The following is a 21,589-nucleotide window of genomic DNA, read 5'->3' on the forward strand; positions in this document are numbered from 1 at the left end:
TTTCTTCACTATGTGACCACGGTGACGACCTAATCAATGCTATTCACTTCACCGATCATCTGTGTTAATATTTTTGGCTGATAGGTGTACAGGATATATGCTTGCAGTTTTCTGGTATTTTGGGGATATTACGTGAATATTAAATAACATTTAGGATGTTGAATAGAGATGAGCGAACTTACAGTAAATTCGATTTGTCACGAGCTTCTCGGCTCGGCAGTTGATGACTTTTCCTGCATAAATGAGTTCAGCTTTCCGGTGCTCCGGTGGGCTGGAAAAGGTGGATACAGTCCTAGGAGCACCGGAAAGCTGAACTAATTTATGCAGGAAAAGTCAGCAACCGTCGAGCCGAGAAGTTCGTGACGAATCGAATTTACTGTAAGTTCGCTCATCTCTAATGTTGAACATTACGTTAAAACCTGTTTTTGCTTTACATTGCTTTAGTTTCTTTCTGAAACATATAACACAGGTATCCTGAATGTTTTAGAAAAATGTATTTAATAAAATTGTATATAATCTAAATAAATCATTTATATATAAATGCAGTCTACTCTTGACAACTGTCTAGATATGTCCTGGTTCTATTTGTACCTCCTCAGAATATTATAAAGGTCCTTTATCCAGGTTATGATTTTCAGATTTAATGTTCTAGAGATTAGTTATGCGTAATTCCCCCACCGACAGAAGATACATATTCATTTGGAGTAGACCTTGTAGTAGAGATTTCTTATGGTTTATTTAACCCGATTTCCGCAGTTATTGACTCGACTATAAACCTAGGATGGGAAATACATCATCCCCCCCGTCATCGGCTGTCCGGGCATGCTGGGAGTTGTAGTTTTGAAACATCTGGAGGTCCGCAGGTTGAAGACCACTGCGGCCTTCGTCATCATCCAGACCCCCCTTTAGTTTTCTACTCACCTCCCCTCGGTGGGAAGGAAGGCTGAGCTGGTCCGGGCCATTTATGCTGCAGGGACCGTCCGGTGGGGAGGATTAGTCGTTCCGGGCTGTCCATTTTCACCGAGAGGCCCTCTTCTCCGCTCTGGGCCCGGCCCCAGACTAGTGACGTTGCCTTGACGACGACACACAGGGACGTTCATGCGCAGGGACGTCTGCTGCGCACGGACGTCCCTGTGCGTTGTCGTCAAGGCAACGTCACTAGGCTGGGGCCGGCCCGGCGAAGAGGGCCTCCCGGTGAAACAGCCTGGAATGACTAACCCTCCCCACCGGATGGTCCCTGCAGCATAAATGGCCTGGACTAGCTCACCGGCCCGGACTAGCTTCCTTCCCACCGAGGGGAGGTGAGTAGAAAACTAAAGGGGGGTCTGGATGATGATGATGAAGGCCCACAGTGGTCTTCAACCTGCGGACCTCCAGATGTTTCAAAACTACAACTCCAAGCATGCCCGGACAGCCGATGGCTTATACTCGAGTATATATGGTAGCTATCAAAAGTTTACTTGTGTTTCTTGATCTTAAATTTTCTGAAAGGGAAATAATGGTTGTTGTTTTTGGTATTTTTCAGGTATTCGGAAACTGGTCTTTTGGGACAATTGTGTTCACTACATTAGTGTTTACGGTCACATTAAAGGTAAGGTGATTTATCATATATACTGATTTATTGTGGAGCCGATGGCAAGTGTAGGCAGAGATATGTCCTTGCATAGAGGTGATTTACACATATGAATTCCTCACCATCAGAGTCTTTCTCTCTTATCTCACTGACTAAACATTTACTTTAGGTGTCAGTGAGCTAGTAAAGTCAGTACTTACATGACTGAAAATATTCAAAGTAATCTTCTCCTGATCTGTGAATTTTAATATAGGGATATATATATTTTTTACAGCTTGCATTAGATACTCGATACTGGACATGGATGAATCATTTGGTCATATGGGGTTCTTTGGCCTTTTACGTCATCTTCTCAATATTTTGGGGAGGAATCATTTGGTGAGTTTCGAAAATACCATTATCTCCTTAAAAAAAATAAAGAAATAAAAATGGAAACAAGTTATACTTATAGTCTAGTTATGGTTTATAAAGTCAAGATTTTTTGTTTTTCTAAAACCGGTGTTTTCTATGCAGTTCTTATGTAAAAGCTTGCGCCATGTCAGCTGCGCTGGACTGATTGATAGGAGCACAATCTGTGACTGCCCAATTTCAGCTATAATTCATGCCTGTTAGCATACTTTGTTTTATTGTAGTGGGCTGTATCATAGATATACTATCAGCTAACTACAGACCACCTGATCATGTGACCACTGTCAGCTGATAGGAGACAGCAGAGCACTGCTCAGTAGTGTAGGTCACAGCGGTGTCGAGCCACCTACACTACTGAGCAGTACTTGGGTGTCTCCTATCAGCTGACAGTGGTCACATGATCAGGTGGCCTGCATTTAGCTGACCGTAAAACCATGGTTCATTGGCACACTACCAGACTCTGAACTGACAGGTACAGTATACAGAAATGTACAAAAATAGATAGCTGTTCCCACTGGCTCCTCCAGCTTTGTGCGGTTTAGTGATTCGGAAATGGAGCTGGAGGGACGGTCATTCATTGAAAGGGATCAGATGAATTACCCAACATAGCCAGAGATGGCAGCATAGAGCACTGTGTCAGTCAGAGAAAAACTAAAGAACCTCTGCCAGCCCGGCTGCCTAAAGTAGCAGGTGAACTTGGGAAAGATAATGGATATATTGATTCATTTTCTGGAATAATTTATAGATAATGTATATATTGATTCATTTTCTGGAATAATGCATAGATAATGTATATATTGATTCATTTTCTGGAATACCTCTTTAAATTTGCAGTGAGCTGTTTGGACTTGTAAATTCTCTAAATGACAGCCCCCTGTTAGGCAAAGCTTCAAGCTTCTGGAATAGGCAGCTTCCACTATGCCGGGTATAACTTCACCTGGTTTTAAAATGTTTGTTCCTATTCACTAAAATGAGAACTTTGTAACACTAGTGGGTATAGTAATTTCTCACGCTGGTGTGCCAGTTTTATGGTGCACAAATGCATTGTGTGCTACATTTCTCATTTTTACCCTGCTTTTGCAGGTTTTGTCTTTCTTTTTTTTTTCCTCTCCAGTGGGTGTGGCTTAGAGGTAAACACAAATTGTTATAAATTATACCAAAAATCTACCCCATCCTGATGCTACCAGTTTTGACAGAGCATACATGCTTAATTATAAACATTTTTATATCAACTGGCTCCAGGAAGTTAAACAGATTTGTAAATGACTTCTACTAAAAAATCTTAATTCTTCCAATAATGATCAGCTGCTGGAGTTGAGTTGTTCTTTTCTGTCTGGCAACAGTGCTCTCTGCTGACATCTCTGCTTGTCTCGGGAACTGCACAGAGTAGAAGAGATTTGCTATGGGGATTTGCTTCTACTCTGGACAGTTCCTAAGACAGGTGTCATCAGAGAGCACTTAGACAGAAAAGAACAACTCAACTTCAGAAGCTCATAAGTACTGAAATGATTAAGATTTTTCAATAGAAGTAATTGACAAATCTGTTAAACTTTCTGGAGCCAGTTGAAATGTATAAAAAAAAAAAAAGTTTTTCCCTGGATAACCCCCTTAATTCAGTTAGGAGGGGAGACTAAGCTAGTAGATATCTCTGGCAGAAGCTTTTTCCAAGGGAAACATAGGAGAAAACATGATGAAATGTAACATGCCTGATCCCATTCATTGACGCCTGTCATTGTGAGGCCCCCCATACACATAGATTCAGACCTCGGATGTATTGAAAGTCACTTTTTTTTTTTCTTTTCTTACTTTAATACAGTGTAAATCGTGTGGTGTTATAGATCCTCTTACTTTATGTCCACTGCTTGAATCTCTTCTAGGCCGTTCCTCAGGCAGCAACGAATGTACTTTGTGTTCTCTCACATGCTGACATCAGTGTCCGTTTGGCTTGCCATAATTCTGCTAATTATTATAAGCCTCTATCCAGAAATTTTACTGATCATTCTAAGAAACCTTAGGAATGCGAGCCAAAAGGTAAGACAAGCTAAACCTCTCAATGTTATTCCCCTGAACTGCTACATTTATGAATGGATTGTTTATCAGCCAAAAAGAGAGAGAAAGTTATGTGATTCAGGTATAGGATTATTATAATAGCTGTCATTGAGTTGAGGATCATTGCTTAACAAGTATTTCTGGCTATATGGTTTGTTAGAAATGTATATAGTTCGGTATAAGGTTGTATAAGGCAGAATATTTAACATTTTGTGCTTAGAAAGGTCAGATAATGTTTGCTAAGATCTAGTCTTTTCTGTAGGTGTCACCTGCTGACAAGAAAAGCACCTTAGGTCTCAATGTAAAGTATAGGACAGTGCAATGTAAAGTATAGGACAGTGGTCTGCAACCTGCGGACCTCCAGATGTTGCAAAACTACAACACCCAGCATGCCCGGACAGCCAACGGCTGTCCGGGCATGCTGGGAGTTGTAGTTTTGCAACATCTGGAGGTCCGCAGGTTGAAGACCACTGGTATTGGAGGTTATACTCATGTGTCTCCGCTGCTCCGGACCGTCACCACTGCCCTGGCTGTCGCCCTCCATCACTGTCATCGCGTCCCCAACGCTCCGGCAAGGCCTCTGCTTCCCCGGCATCCTCGCTCTCCGTCGCCGCCATCATGCCGATACGCACGCCGCTCCTATTGGATGATGGGACGGCGTGTGCAGCGACGTGATGACGACGATGGAGAACGTCGACAATGCAGGGGATCCCGAAGAGGAGGTGCCGGAGCCCCGAGGACAGGTAAGTGATCGTCAGCGGACCACACGGGGCACCGTAAACGGCTATCCGGTGGCAGCTGACGCAGTCTGTGCTGCCAGATAGCCATTTATGTGATGGCCCCGACATACAAAAGCATCGTATGTTGATGCTGCCTTCAACATGTGATGGCCTCTGAGAGACCATCGTATGTTGAAATGATCGTATGTCGGGGCCATCGTAGGTCGGGGGGTCACTGTACTTGGATTTTATACAGAGTCCACTTTATTTCAACTTAACGTAAGCGGGATCCTATAAAAAAATAAAACCTAAGTGGCATCAGTCATAGGTATACTTATAAGTCAAGGACTCCCCCCGACGCCTGACAGATACTGCTTAAAAGGGTACTCCACCAAATGTTTTATTTTACCATTATGCTTATGCTGTTGCAATTAAAATGATAAAGCTTACCACCTGCTGCTCCCCCGCTGCCGCTGATATTGCTCTCCCATCCTCCAGTGCTATCCTCTTCCTGCTTTTAGGACCCGACACGTCCCATTGCGGCTCAGCTTATCGCTGGTCATAACAATGTCTAGCCTTGGCAGTAATAGGCTGAGTGGCAGCATGATGTATTGAGCCTGGGCCCTGCCTTTTTCCTGGTGCTCAGGCCTGTAAATCACACTGCCGCTCAGCCTATCACCAAGGTGGGACATCGCTGCCTCCGGCAATGAGCTTAGCTATCACTGACCGCAGTGTAAAGTGTCGAGCCCCTGAAGTAGGAAGAAGAGTGCATCAGTGGAGAGGAGAGCAATACCAGATGCAGCGGGAGGTTATTTAAAGGACAACTGCAGCATTGTTGCACATATCCACAGGATAGGGTATAAGTGTTTGATCGTGGGGGGTCCGACCGCCGGGAAACCCCCCCCCCTGCAATCTCCTGAACGGGGGCCCCCGCATTAACGCTCAGTGAGAGCACTAATGCGCGTAGTGTCGACCTAGAAATGTCGACGGTTACAAGCCCTCCCCATACAATTCTTTGGGAGAGGTGGGGAGGCATGGATGCTGCGTCCCTGCCTCTCCCAGAGAACTACATGGAGGAGGCGTGCCAGCCGCGGCAGCATGCCTCCTGCACGGGAGAGATGCAGATAGGGGATAAGTTGTTTTCAGCCACAGATGGCCTTTAATGTTTATATTATAATTGCATAAACCTGGAAATAATGACAAAGTAAAAATGTTGCCTGATATACCCTCTTAATGCGGTGTAAATCTAGCCTATATTTTCTGATTTAAAAAAATAACACCTAGAGGGAGGTAAGGATCTTTCTGCATACTGTTTGTACACTGGACACAATAATAACATCCATAATCCTATAAAAGTACCCATAAGCTCCCTCTACTGCAGCCACCTACCTATTACTTAATGTGGAATAAAGAAAAGTTCAATCCATCACAGTCAATGGTCAGACTGCCTGACCTGTCAGGGCTATTGCTATGTGTACAACAAGCTGACTGGCAGTGTGGTTGCAGAGCAGTACTGGCGTCCATTCCTTTAATGCCGCTGTCTGTTCAGTAGAGACATACACTCTCTCTTCATGTGCATTCCTTGCTTTTCCCTTCTCAGTGTTGTGTTATTTTACTCACTTTGTTACCTCTCACTATCTTGTCTCCCTGTTACTTTTCCTGCTTCTTTTCCTGCCCCTCGCTTCGGAACAGGTAACAAAACACTTGCCTTCCTCAGGAACGTCCACAATCTTCATGCTTTCTCAAACCTCCAGTACTCACAGTTTCCCCTGGAGTGATTAAGGTGATTTTCCTTTGCTTTCTACTTAATTATTTCCCATATTTATAGGAACCAACAATATATACACTGCTCAAAAAAATAAAGGGAACACTTAAACAACACAATGTAACTCCAAGTCAATCACACTTCTGTGAAATCACACTGTCCACTCAGGAAGCAACACTGATTGACAATCAATTTCACATGCTGTTGTGCAAATGGAACAGACAACAGGTGGAAATTATAGGCAATTAGCAAGACACCCTCAATAAAGGAGTGGTTCTGCAGGGGGTGACCACAGACCACTTCTCAGTTCCTATGCTTCCTGGCTGATGTTTTGGTCACTTTTGAATGCTGGCGGTGCTTTCATTCTAGTGGTAGCATGAGATGGAGTCTACAACCCACACAAGTGGCTCAGGTAGTGCAGCGCATCCAGGATTGCACATCAATTCGAGCTGTGGCAAGAAGGTTTGCTGTGTCTGTCAGCATAGTGTTCAGAGCATGGAGGCCGTAGGAGGGCAACAACCCAGCAGCAGGACCGCTACCTCCGCCTTTGTGCAAGGAAGAGCACTGCCAGAGCCCTGCACAAATGTGCATGTGTCCACCTAAACGGTCAGAAATAGACTCCATGAGGGTGGTATGAGTGCCCGATGTCCACGGGTGGGGGTTGTGCTTACAGCCCAACACCGTGCAGGATGTTTGGCATTTGCCAGCGAGCACCAAGATTGGCAAATTTGCCACTGGCGCCTTGTGCTTTTCACAAATGAAAGCAGGTTCACACTGAGCACATGTGACAGAATCTGGAGACACCGTGGAGAACCTTCTGCTGCCTGCAACATCCTCCAGCATGACCGGTGTGGCGGTGGGTCAGTAATGGTGTGGGGTGGCATTTCTTTGGGGGGGGGGGCCACACAGCCCTCCATGTGCTTGCCAGAGGTAACCTGACTGCCATTAGGTACCGAGATGAGATCCCCAGACCCCTTGTAAGACTATATGCTGGTGCGGTTGGCCCTGGGTTCCTCCTAATGCAAGACAATGCTAGACCTCAAGTGCCTGGAGTGTGTCAGCAGTTCCTGCTAGAGGAAGGCATTGATGCTATGGACTGGCCCGCCCATTCCCCAGACCTGAATCTGATTGAGCACATCTGGACCATCATGTTTCGCTCCATCCACCAGACTGTCCAGGAGTTGGCGGATGCTTTAGTCCAGGTCTGGGAGGACATCTCTCAGGAGACCATCCTCCACCTCATCAGGAGCATGCCCAGGCGTTGTAGGGAGGTAATACGGGCACGTGGAGGCCACACACACTACTGAGCCTCATTTTGACTTGTTTTAAGGACATTACATAAAGTGGGATCAGCCTGTAGTGTGTTTTTCCACTTTGATTTTGAGGGTGACTCCATATCCAGACTTCCATGGGTTGATAAATTTGATTTCCATTGATAATTTTTGTGTGATTTTGTTGTCATCACATTCAACTATGTAAGGACAAAAGTATTTCATACGATTAGTTCATTCATTCAGATCTAGGATGTGTTATCTTTGTGTTCCCTTTATTTTTTTGAACAGTGTATTTACGTTTAAAGTAACTGTGTTTTGCAGTTTGAGTGTCCCTTGTCATTGTGTTAATGGGGGTCTATTTTGTTAAAATCCCACCGATTACCAAAGTGAAGTACCATGAAAATCGTTAGAAGGAAACCTATTTACTGTATGTATCAGTTGTCGTTTGGCCAATACCTTATATATCTGTCTTCTGTAGTAACCAGCTTAATTTTGTCCTCGATAAATTCAGTATTCTCTAATCTATTTTAATTTGATTTGACTTCCTACAATGCATTTAGGATAGAGTTCTATTTTTAGCTGCTTTGATAACATTATTTTCCGGATACACAGACTCTTATCTCCTTTTGCTCATCATTAAACTGACTGAAAGCAGTCATGAAGGACACTTTAGCCTTTACATTAATTCTATAATTTTTCAGTAATATTTATTTGGTACTGTACTTACATTTTCCTAAAAGGTAAGTTTATAACATGCACCTTTGCCCTCCTCATAGCACTGATCACAGGGTTGTGCAGATACTCACATCATAGATGTCTTGTATGGTATGTGCTCTATTATGTGAACCTTTGTCATAGAATAGGGATTTCCTTGGTGAGGCTTCCTGGAAGTTCTTTATAACTTCAGCTCTTCTCTCCTATGGGCCTCATGACTAAAGGCCGAATCAGATTATAAAAAGATCGGGGTTATGTAGGGAATTTTGCCACATTGTACTTCGGTTTTTAGCTTCTGTTTGTACATCATCTTGAACCGCAGTTCCAAGGTCTTTGCTGCGGATGATCCTTATGATGAATGCTTTAACATTTTCTATAGGGAAATCCAGTAAATATGACCTTCTGATAGGTCACTGTGTAAGGGCTTTGTAATCCTCATCCCTTTTGGTACTGCTTAAACACCACTTTTACTTAAAGGGGTACTCCACTGCCCAGCGTTTGGAAGTAAATGTTCCAAATGCTGTTTTCGTGCTGCGGGCGGGTGGTCGGCCACGCCCCTCGTGACGTCACAGCCACAAAGGTGAGAACAATATTGTCCCTGATTTACTATTGTAAACATTGCCCCAGAATTTAAAAAAAAAAACAGACTAACTCTCCATTTTACAGAGGAAACCCAAAAAAAGGGGACGTGTCAGTCATGGAAAATGGGCGTGGCCACCGAAAAGGGGCGTGCCCCCGACATAAAAAAAAAAAAAAAAACTACATATTTACTAAAGGTTTCCACCGACAGATCAGTGTAAAAAAAAAAAAGCTAATTGTAGGTAAAAGTGCAAAATGTAGGAAAACCTTAGTAAATACTGTGGAAAAAATTGTAGGGAATCAAAAATTGTAGGGAAAGAAAACTACACTCCACTCTTAGTAAATCAGGACCATTGTGTTGGGAAAACCTGTCCCATGAAGCACTATGCCGTGTTTTTTCTCAAAGTTGTCTGATTACCTAAAGATTTTTTGGTTTTTCTAGAATAGTTTTTGTCTATTTGACAATTTAAAACAAATTGTTTTAAAGTGCCACTCCAGGCAAAACTGTTTTTATACTCCCTGTTATTTCCATTGTGCAACTAAACAGCCGCCTCTCTTTTACTCTCACTATGGCTGCTTTATTTGTACAATAACATGCCGTTTCCACTCTGATACCGGAAGTCAAGATCTCTCATCATTTCTCTGAGGTTCTTGACATTAATCTATTAGTGTTGCATCGAGAAAGTGACATCCAGAATAAGAGTTACTTACCGGGGAGCAGGGGGACCGGATCCGAAATGGCATCATGAAAATGAAGCAGTGGGTAAGGGAAAAGCAGGGTGGATGTTTATCTGCACAATGGGAATGCTGGGAAGCAAATAATCTGAAGTGGCCTTTTTAAAAAATGTATAAACATTTTCCAGCAATACCAAAAGGGTTTGAGCCTTTCATTTTGGAAGTCCATATAATGTTGTTGTATGTATTAATACTTATCAGAAGATGTTAAAGGGGTACTCCACCCCTAGACATCTTATCCCCTATCCAAAGGATAGGGGATAAGATGTCTGATCGCAGGGGTCCCGCCGCAATATAGCACGCAGCACCCACCTGTTACTGCTCCGGAAGCGCTGGAGGGTCTGGCTCCCGACCCTGTGTAATGCCCCGCCCCACCCCCTCAATGCAAGTCTATGGGAGGGGGCATGACAGCATCGCGCCCCCTCCCATGGACTTGCATTGAGGGGGGCGTGACGTCACACGGGACGGAGTCGTGACGTCACAATCTTCTGTCCCCGTAGTCGGGAGCCAGACCCTCCAGCGCTTTCGGAGTAGTAACAGGTGGGTGCTGCGTGCTATATTGCGGGGGTCCCCAACGGCAGGACCCCCGCGATCAGACATCTTATCCCCTATCCTTGGATAGGGGATAAGATGTCTAGGGGTGGAGTACCCCTTTAACTGGCTTTCTCCTTGGAGTTCATTCTAGGAGCTCTTATTATCAGTGTATCTGGCTACATCCATATATCCATATAGTCATGTACATATTAGAATTTATAGTCTTTACAGCATGTTCATTCTTTACTTACTGTACATGTTTGTGTCACTATTTTAGAGGAAACTGTGCACCAAAACTGGTGGTTCAGAGTCTACCCGATCAACTGTAAGACCTCTGCTTTTAAGAACATTCTCAGATGAGTCTAATGTACTATAAGAGGTACAGCATTATAATCCAAATTATACGGTGAAACCAATCAGCTCTAATCCGCTTCAGACTTTCTGATTGATGCCTAATTTTGGGATTGTGGTACGGCTACCGAATCACCGCGCTGCTGAATAAGTATCAGTTTTTGTTTGCTGACATGATTGGAACTGAGGTAGCGCTTCCCAAATGTATCTATTAACTCAATTACAGTAAAACATTGGCGAACTAGATAGATTCAAGCTTCTAGCTTGTATGGGTCTTACACCCAAACCAGAAATGCCCCCTCTCCCTCCAAAAAATAAACACAATTTTGTTCTTTGAAACCAGATTCCAATTGTGTAAATGAACTCTAAACTGACTTATTCTATTGTACAAAAAAGCTAAAAGAAAACAAAAATGTAATCTTTAACAGCAATTGGTGGCATATGGCTTAACTGTGTCTTTATTAATAAGCAAAGATGTAATACTGCTTCCTGTAAATAGTGACATCTGTTCGGCAGAAGTAAGATTACTATTTACTCACATTTTGACTTCTACAGTGTTTATTGCACTTTTATATACAGGTGCCCAGATAAACATGTGGGTGTAACTATTTTAAAGGGAATGTGTCATTGGGAAAATTTTTGTGTTTTTTACAGTTTTACATTAAATTACAATTAAAATAAATCTGAAATGTCATAGTTTTTATACTGGCCACAAAACCTAATAAGAAGCTAACACTTCTGAAGAGAAAACATTTCTGTAGTCTTCTCCTTATCATTACAGACAGGATAATAGTGAAATGTGACACCAGCATACAAAATAAAATGGGAACAGGTTATTCACATTCACAATAGTTGGAACAAGGACCTCTGCACATGTCACAGAGCATGTCTAGAAATCTTTCCTATAGAGGTCAATGAGTCTGCTTCGGACTATTGTTTTCTATGTGCATGTGAGGGCTGAACAGCATTTCTTTAAATGTTTTTTCCAAAGCTCAGGCATTATGGCTCTCCATGATAATGTACCAAAAAAATATGATTGGTAAAAAAAAAAAATCTCCCAATAGACACATTCCTTTTAAAGGAAAGCTCTCATCACTTTATCCAGCAAAGGGTTTTTCATCTATATTTTCTTCATTTTGTAATTGTTACCATTTTTGTTAAAGGGGTATTCCGAATTAAAATATTGTATCCCCTATCCACAGGAGACTAAGGCTACGTTCATATGGTGGAATGTTTCCTTGTGGACATTCTAAAGACAGTGGAGCACCGGTTGAACATTTTGGTGCTAGGTCTGCTCGAAAATGTGCCGGCTCATAGACGACAATGCATTTCCGAGCGGAATCTTCAAAAACATTGAACAGGTTCAATGTTTTTGGGGACCCTGGAATCAGGATTTCCGTGGCAGCTTTTGTTGCCGTGTAAATTCTGTCATGTAAGCAGAGCAGCAGAATCCCATTGAAATCAATGGGACACTGCTACTGCTGGATGTCCATGCGGAATATTCATGCAAAATTCTGCACAGACATTCTGCCATGGGAACATACCCTTAGAGTGATATTTGTGAGATCTCAAGGGGGTATATCCAGAATGGGACCCTAACTCATTGTTATAAATGAAGTGGTAAGTTGTGCATGCACTGAATGTTTCATTTATAACAAACACTCTGAGCCCCTTTTTGAAGACCTGACACTTATTCCATATTCTATAGATGGGGGATACGTTATTTTCATTAGAAATGGCCCTTTATTAAAATTATGAGTAAATGCTGCACTGGTCTGTTTACTGTAAGGCATGGAATCGGATGTTTGTGTTAAAGAACTACCGCAGAGCACACATTTCTGCTGTTGAAAGGTCAACTGGGATGAAAACCAATAAAAAGTCTAATTTAACAGCCCAAAATGTAAAGGCAAACTAAACCAAACACCACAGCTCCTGAAATAATTTATAACAAGACGACAGTATGTGTGGAAGAGTAACCAGTGACCGCAGGATCAGATTATATACAAGGTTTCTTTGATAATAAATGTTATTCCCTATCCATAGGAATTCAGTGCTTGGCAATATTTGGAGGCCCTGTAAAGAACCAATACCACAATGGCCATGTGTGCCCTCTACTGCTTGATTCGGGGGACAGATGACCTATGTTCTCGGGATCAGTAGGGGTTCTCAGCTGTCGTTTCCCACTGATCAGCTAGTTCTCACTGTCCTGTGGGTTGGGGACAACTTTTGATCTTGAGATAACCCACTTAAAGGGATTGTTTCTTTTAATAAGTCTGCTCCCCACAGCTTACTTTCACCTTCTGCACATCTTGGAAGTATACCTTCAGAGATAATCGCTTGTTTGGGAAACCACGTGCGATGACCAATTGCAACATCCTACAGCTGTTCATCACATGCTGGGTTGTTTTTTTTGCACTCTAGTTATCACGACTGGCACTCCGGTGGAAAACTTTTTTATTTTTATTTTTTTAAATCAACTGGTGCCAGAAAGTTAAACAGATTTGTAAATTACTTCTATTAAAAATCTTAATCCTTCCAGTACTTATTAGCTGCTGAATACTACAGAGGAAATTCTTTTCTTTTTGGAACACAGTGCTCCCTGCTGATATCACGAGCACAGTGCTCTCTGCTGACATCTCTGTCCATTTTAGGAACTGTCCAGAGCAGCATATGTTTGCTATGGGGATTTTGTCCTACTCTGGACAGTTCCTAAAACGGACAGAGATGTCGGCAGAGAGCACTGTGTTCCAAAAAGAAGAGAATTTCCTCTGTAGTATTCAGCAGCTAATAAGTACTGGAAGGATTAAGATTTTTTTTTTTATAGGAGTAATTTACAAAACCAGTTGATTTAAGAAAAAAAAAGTTTTCCACCAGAGTACCCCTTTAACAAATTTATCTTAGCTACATCTGTTTGTATAGAACACAGCATGTTATTTCTTTCTATTAAGTTGAAATAAAATCAGTCTGCATAGCTGGCACCTTCTTTCCATAGCTAATACATAAGCATATGAAGCTGCAGATGGACTGTTCTCCAAGATGTGCACACAGCACAGTTGTGACAAGTTGAGCTTAAAACTGAAGACTAAAACATATGTGCTACGTGGAAACCTTCTTTACACCACAGAACGGCTTTGGGTTTCTGCCCATTATCCCAAGACTGAGATTTGATAGCCCAAGATTCTAGCTCCGGGTTCCTGATGCTTATGTCATTCTCATTGGGGAATTTACATTTTAATTTGATGCTTTGCATGCTAATGGTTAATTGAGAAATAACCTAATATTCAGGGCTCATGTCCTGCAGGAATGCATTAGAATGGAGTTCCTGCACTTTTTTCACAGCAGGAATACTGTTCCCATTAGCAGGAGTCCTTAAGTGGCAATCTTGGGTGAGTTCCCACACTTTTTCCCCAGGACTTGACCCCTGTTAATATTGTAATATGTGTATCGTGACCACTATCGTTGGGTTTATGGCACTAAAAGACGCTGTTGTCTGATATGGTTTAAGAAAAAACATATTGCATTTTTATACAAGAAGTATTTAGTCAGAGTTTTTTTGGAACATGCCCCAAAGCTTAACCACTATAATCCATGGTGATCCATGCGTCAAATAGCCTATCCCTATCCAGTAAGAAGACATGAGCTGCAGTACCAGGCCCAGCCAACTGTATAAATAAGCTTCAGTAATAATGAAGCTCCTGAGAGTGTAGTAGTCTCCTGATCAATGGCAGTCCCACAGAGTGAACCCCCCACCCTTAAAGGGGTATTTTGGCCAAAAACATCTTATCCGCTATCGAAAGCATAGGGGATAAGATGTCTGATCGCGGGGGGCCCGCTGCTGGGACCCCCCGCGATCTCCCTGCAGCAGCCCGCATTGTACGAGTGGCTGTGTCTGCTTTTTCTGAAAGCTCCGGGCTTCCGAGACGGGGACGTGACGTCATGCCACGCCCCCCTCCATTCATTTCTATGGGAGAGGGTGTTGCGGCCGTTGTTCATAGAAATGAATGGAGGGGGCATGGCGTGACATCACGTCCCGGTCTCAGAAGCCCGGAGCTTTCAGCAAAAGCAGACGCAGCCACGCGAACAATGCGGGCTGCTGCAGGGAGATCGCGGGGGGTCTCAGCAGCGGGCCCCCCGCAATCAGACAACTTATCCCCTATCCTTTGGATAGGGGATAAGATGTTTTTGGCCGGAATACCCCTTTAATTTGATCAGAAGCCCCCTGTTCCACTAACTATTCCGCATATACTAATTATTACTACTTGTGTTTTCCAGAATTTACCGATCCAGCTGCCTTTGCTGATATCCTACAAAAATGTGGAGAACGGGTGCTTGTCTCGAATAAGATTTGAGGAGTACAAACGGAATCCTCTATTGTCTTCTTTTGACGTATATCATTGATATACACGAATACACTGCGAGGCCAACAATACCACTAATGACTAATGGGAGCGTCTCTCCTGTGTGATCTTAATATGTTACACCTAAGATCAAACCTAGAATCCTCTTCAGCCAAGACAACAAAAGGCCACGCAGCGATATGGGCGGACACCAACATCTGATTCTTATTTATTCCCCTTGCTGCAAGGACATGTGGATATTCAGACAAAGCGTCTGGATGAATTACCTGCCTAAACCTCTTGGTGCATGTGCTGTATATGATAATGCTGCCTTTATGCAAAACATTGCACATCCCTTAACGTTAAAGAGATGTTTTCTGCATTTTTATACTCATGAGAACGTACATTTATAACAGCAGAGTAACTGCATATTATTGCACAGGAATACTTATCATTTTAAGTCGTCTTATGTTTCATTTCTTCATTATTCTCCACCGTGGAGGATAATGTCAAATTTAGTTTATTTCTGGAAGAATGTTTTATTTTGAAATTGATCTTTGGGCATAAACCTAGCTGGTATAGAATCATTAGTGGCTTCTGGCTGTATGAGGGATACATCCAATATACCGTATTTTTCGCCCTATAGGACGCACCGGCATATAAGACGCACCCAATTTTAAAGGTGCAAAATCTAGAAAAAAAAGATTCTGCACCCAACAGTGATCTTCAACCTGCGGACCTCCAGATGTTGCAAAACTATAACTCTCAGCATGCCCGGACAGCCAACGGCTGTCCGGGCATGCTGGGAGTTGTAGTTTTGCAACATCTGGAGGTCCGCAGGTTGAAGACCACTGATATAGGAGGTAGTACTCACGTGTCCTTGCCGATAAGAACCCATCACCGCTGCCCTGGATGTCGCTCCATCGCTGTCACCACGTCCTCGTGGTGTCCCCGACGCTCCGGACGTCTTCTTCCCCGGGATTCACGCTTTCAGTCGCCGTCATCACGTCGCTACGCACGACTCTCCTATTGGATGACGGGACGGCGTACGTGATGACGTAGAAGGAGAGCGCCGCCATGCAGGGGATCCCGACACGGAGCAGACACCAAGGAGGCAGGTAAGGTCCCTCCCGGTGTCCTGTAAGCTGTTCGGGACGCCGCAATTTCCCGAACAGCCCGACTGAGCAGCTGGGTTACTGTCACTTTTGCTTCAGACGCGGTGGTCAGCTTTGATCCCCGCGTCTGAAGGGTTAATACAGGGCATCACCGCGATCGGTGATGTCCTGTATTAGCCGCAGGTCCCGGCCGTTGATGGCCGCAGGGACCGACCCGATAGGTGTGTATTCGCCTTATAAGACGCATCAACTTTCTCCCCCCCCCCCGTTTTGGGGAAGAAAAAGTGCGTCATACGGCGAAAAATACGGTAGGTATTTTTTATCTATACTTACATAGGGGAATAAAGGGATGAAATCTACTCCCTATGCAGAGATGGATGTAGCTATATCGAACTTATTCAGGATCAAGCAGGTAGTTTACATTCAGCCATGCGGACAAAGATAACTGGCCCCCTATAATGCTTTAAATGGGGGTGTTCAGTAATGTGGCTTTATCCGCAGTGCACGATCAGGTCTCTTTGAGGTCGTACCAGCTAGGAAATGAAGAACTAGCACTCCTATCCCCATGTAGATACATAAAATACTTACATAGGATGCAGAACAGTAAGACCTACTGTCTTGCTGCAGGCACACCCCTAAAATCTGCATTACATCTTACCTTCTGGAATGATCTAGAATTCACTTCTACAAAAGACTTCTCAGACATGCAGAGACCATGAGCTGTAATGTCTATAGACCAAGATGAACTCAAATGTTCAATTCAATCAGAAATATTTGCTGTTTTTCTACAATATTTTCAACATTTGATATTAACGTTTCTCTACATTGCTTTATGTCTTAGACCTTAGTTCTTTCATAATGTTTTCTTTATTGTTCTCAATTTCCATCTTCTAACGTCCTCACAGTAACCAAAAGCAGCGATCTGATAAGTTTCTTTGCAATGCACTGAGGTTTGCTGCAGTTTATACCAGAGTTAAGAGACATGGTTTGTTACTGTTTTAAAGAAGAAAAAAAAAATATATATAAAGTATTTATTTAAAAAAAAAGGTATATTTTTATATGAGGTGTCAAAATAGAGCAGTACTAAACCGTAGTATTTATTTGACTCAATTGGCTGTAGATCTGAACTTAATGCAGTCCTATATTACACCACACGTTTTCACTATAAACGCACAATAATTGTGTTTACAGAGGATCTGCATATCGTATTACACTTATGTTATTTTAGTGTAATATTTTACCCATCGAAACCATTCCAGATTTTAATACTACCTGTAATATACATACAGGAATATGTTTTCTTTTACTTATTAAATGTAAATTTTACATTTGCACACATTTTATGTTTTCCTTTTATACATTCGAATTTCCCAAGTCGGTGTGATCGTTCAGCTGTTTGGTGTAAATGGGCCATTAGGTAAAGTGAATGTATTTGATAGAACACAAAACTATGTAATGGTCAAAGTGGACACATGTATGAACTGATGTGTTGTCACCTGTTGTCATGATGTAAGTAATTGCACAGTATTAGTCCTCCATTACCTTTTTTGGAATTTTATAGTTGTGTGCTTTAACACTGTTTATAAAAAAATAATACAAAAATGCATGTGCACTGAAGGCCCTGTCAGTGATCTAGGCATCCTCAGAGACCTTCGAAGACAGTCATGTGGCCTGTATGTATAGTGTAAGACATGACTACTAAGAGCTAGCCCCACATGTGGAAAGACTTCACCTGCAACTTTAATATCTACATATGACTGCAGGTGGCATCATTCAAGATAATGTAGGGCCCTTAAAGGGAATGTGTCATTGGAAAGTAACCTGTTGTTTCAATCAATTTTTTTTCATGTGAACATCTTTATAAAATAATTATTTATAAAATAATCCTGAAATCTTACAGTTTTCATTCTGGCCACTAAGCCTAATAATAAGCTGAGACTTCATGTTCTGTACAGACCACTTCCCTTCAATGTTCTCCTTATCATTACAGGCAGGATTTTAATGAAAGGTGACCGGATACCGGTATATAGATAACAGGATGGTATCATTCACAATAGGTGATGGTTAAAGCTCAGCCTCCCCCAATCTGATGAATGACCTCTTAACTGGTTACAAAGCATGTCTAGAAAAATCTCCCGTAGAAGTAGTTAGGGTCCCTTCCAGCCCAGGTTGATTGCAAAAAGTAAAAAAACAACTAACTTTAACTCACCTTCCGTTGTTCCCTTGTTGCATCGATATAGCTCTTGCATCCTCTAGTCCTGGCCTTCTTCTTGCTTCCCTGTGCACGGATCGTTAAACTGCGGTCAGCATATCGCCAGCCACAGTGATGTCCTGCCTCGGCCAGTGATAGGCTGGCTGAGCGCAGTGTCATGGAACAAGCCTGGGCCCCGCCTTCTCCCTTCTTCCCAGGCTTGTTGCATAACACTTGGTTTATCACTGGCCAAGGCGGGACATTGCTGCGGCCAGCGAAAAGCTGATCGCATTGTGAAAATCTGTGCACACGGAAGCAGGATGAAGGCCGGGACCTGGTGACAAAAGAGATATATCTGCCTGACAGAAGGTGAGTTAAAGTATTTATTTATTTATTTATTTATTTTTTACTTTTTGCAGCCCAGGCACAATGTGATATTAAAAAAAAAAAAAAGCTACAGTACTCCTTTTAAATACTATCAATTTCTTAGGCAAGATCTCTCCTCATATAATAATGAGAAAAATAAAAAAAAAATCACAAAATAGAAAGTTACTAGAAAAAGGAACATATATTTTAGTATCTGGATCAGTAAAAAAAATATGTAGGTAAACAGGGCTGTATTTGCCATTAGGCACCTGTGGGCCTGTGCCTACGGCAGCACTGTTGAGGTGGGCAGCACTTAAGAACTATAATTAAATTCTAAATACTTTTAATGTAGCTGTTGCCACCATTCTGTGGCCTGAAAAAAAAATAACCCCCTTTTCCCCTTTGGGTAAATCCACATGGGTCAGAACAGCTGTGAGTTTATCCTACTGATTTGTTGCCACGGTCATTATGTTGTGGATTTGAGATTGTTTTTGTGTATAGGGAGTGTGATCCATGGTGAATCTGCAACATTTGCGTATTTTGGCAGATCTGCATAAAAAAATGTTAATGCTCCTGCCTAGGGCAGCACGAGCTGTAAATACAGCCCCATAGGTGAACTGACCCTATTGCCTTTTATAGGAGAATTTTTTAGGCATTCTGTGACCTGTGCAGAGGTCAATGTGCAGGAATGGGGGAGGCTGCGTTCTGAACATCACCTATGGTCAAATGGAATCTTATCGATACACAGGTGTTAATTTTTATTGTAATCCTGTCTATGATGATAGGAACAACATTGCCGGAAAGGGATCTCTACAGAAAAGAAAGTCTCAGCTTATTATTAGGCTTAGTAGCCAGAATAAAAACTGCACAATTTCAGGATTATTTTTATAATCTATATAGTAAAAGGGGAAATTTGAAGAAAAAAAAAATTATAATCACCAAAACTTCTTGTTAAAAACACTAAACATAAAATTGTGATTTAAACAATAATCATTTTATGATGACACAATCACTTTACTGAATATCTAAGAAGACTGTGCCTGTTTCAAGGGGTTTCATTTGCAGGTTACTGTAGGTAGAACATTGTGGTGATACTCCAGTTGGTTCTGGAGGCAGCTTCCCTTTTGCCAAAAGTAGCTCTAAATTAAGGATCGACCGATATCGTTTTTTTAGGGCCGATACCGATAATCGGTGGAGGTTAGGGCCGATAACCGATAACTTATACCGATATTCCGGTATAAGTTATCGGCTATTTATCCCCCCCTCGACACCGCTGCAGGTCATTGATTTAAAGCGGGCGCTTTAAATCAATGCACTGCAGTGGCTTTTGCGGTGCCATAGGCCGCCGCCACCACCCGCTTCTCTCCCCTACCTGTCAGTGTGGTCCGGGCCATCCATTCTTCCTTCCTGTAGTGTCCGGCGGCATTCCGGGTGGAGGGTGAATCGGTCTGGGCTGTCCTTCTTCTCCGGCGGTCATCTTCTCCACTCCGGGCAGGCTCCGGCCTAGTACGCTGCATAGACGCCGCTGCGCAGTGACGCCCGTGCGCAGCGACGCACCTGACGTCACGGCGTAGCGGCGTCTATGCAGCGTACTAGGCCGGAGCTTGCCCGGAGTGGAGAACAGCACTTCTGGAGAAGGACAGCCCGTACCGGTGCATCCTCCACCCGGAATGCCGCCAGACACTACAGGAAGGAAGAATGGATGGCCCGGACCACCCCCATTACGGGTAAGTTTATTTTATTTTAAATTTTTTTATTGACTCGGAGGGTGGGGGAGGGGCCCGACCGGTATGGGCAAAAATGCATACCGTCATACCGCCCAGCACTACGGTGGGGGGTGGGTCGGGGGGGGGGGGTGGTCGCGGTGCGGCGGGCGGGGTATTATCGGCTTATCGGCAAGGTAATTGCCGATACCGATAATGCCCAAAATCGTGATTATCGGACGATAATATCGGCCATACCGATAATCGGTCGATCCCTACTCTAAATGTCTTCCTTTGACTCCCATTTTATGCCTCCATGGTTTAGTTTAGAACTTTGATGATCATTTGACCTGTATGATGTTATATGTTCTTAAAGGGGTATTCCCCGATCTAACCTTTTATTCCCTATCCAAAGGATAAGTGATCAGATGTCTAATCGTGGAGGGGCCCGCCGCTGGGACCCCCGCAGTCTCGCTGCAGCACCCTCAATGTATGCAGAGCTGCGTCTCCAGTTTCGTTCGTTAGGCCCCCTCCCATAGACATAAATGGAGGGAGCTTGGCGTGACGTCACAAGGTGGGCGTGGTGTTATATCACATCCCCAGTCCCAGAAACCGGAGATGCAGCTCCGCATACAATGCGGGTGCTGCAGCGAGATTGCGGAGGTCCCAGCGGCGGGCCCCCCACCATCAGACATCTTATCCCCTATCCTTTGGATAGGGGATAAAATGTTAGATCCTGGAATACCCCTTTAACACCAGCTTTCTAGCAATGTTTACTTCATTATGGCATTCCTGAGAAAATGTTTTAATTAGTTCAAATTTAAAAAGCTCCTTTCAGTGGATGCTCAGATAACACGTCTATTTAGATACACCCAATAGGCTTGTAATTGAAAGCTTTGTGCTGACAGGGCAGGTTATGGTCCACTATTTTGCACTTAAGACCAGAAGTGAAAAATTATTTTTTTTTGGCCATCTCCACCAAAAATAGTACTAGAATGGTAAAAGGTGTTGTTCTTGCCAATTCCCTTTTAGATAGACTTCATGATGTATAAGCTCGGTCACCAGAAGAATGTTAAGTCATCGTGTTGTATTTATTTCATGACCTTATTGCACAGTTAAATATGTAGTTTCCACCAATTCTGTCTTCATCAAGTCCTGATGCAGTTTATTTCTTGT

General features: G+C 43.0%; 1 protein-coding gene across 6 annotated transcripts in view; it reads left to right on the plus strand.

The window, feature by feature from the left end:
- ATP11C (ATPase phospholipid transporting 11C) overlaps positions 1-17,487 on the plus strand; it is a 190,750-nt gene extending 173,263 nt beyond the window's left edge. For 2 of the 6 annotated variants that reach the window (XM_056540789.1, XM_056540794.1), the window contains 4 exons: positions 1,526-1,591; positions 1,848-1,951; positions 3,859-4,012; positions 14,974-17,487. In XM_056540789.1, coding sequence (XP_056396764.1) covers positions 1,526-1,591; positions 1,848-1,951; positions 3,859-4,012; positions 14,974-15,099 — 450 coding nt within the window. In that variant the 3' untranslated portion in view covers positions 15,100-17,487. Of the gene's footprint in view, positions 1-1,525; positions 1,592-1,847; positions 1,952-3,858; positions 4,013-6,441; positions 6,533-10,627; positions 10,730-14,973 lie in introns of those variants that run through there. The other 4 variants (XM_056540795.1, XM_056540791.1, XM_056540793.1 and 1 more) reach the window with 4 other exon arrangements.
- The last annotated feature ends 4,102 nt before the right edge of the window (positions 17,488-21,589 follow it).

The sequence above is a fragment of the Hyla sarda genome, chromosome 9 (assembly GCF_029499605.1).
Source record: "Hyla sarda isolate aHylSar1 chromosome 9, aHylSar1.hap1, whole genome shotgun sequence".
Classification (NCBI taxonomy): Eukaryota; Metazoa; Chordata; class Amphibia; order Anura; family Hylidae; genus Hyla; species Hyla sarda.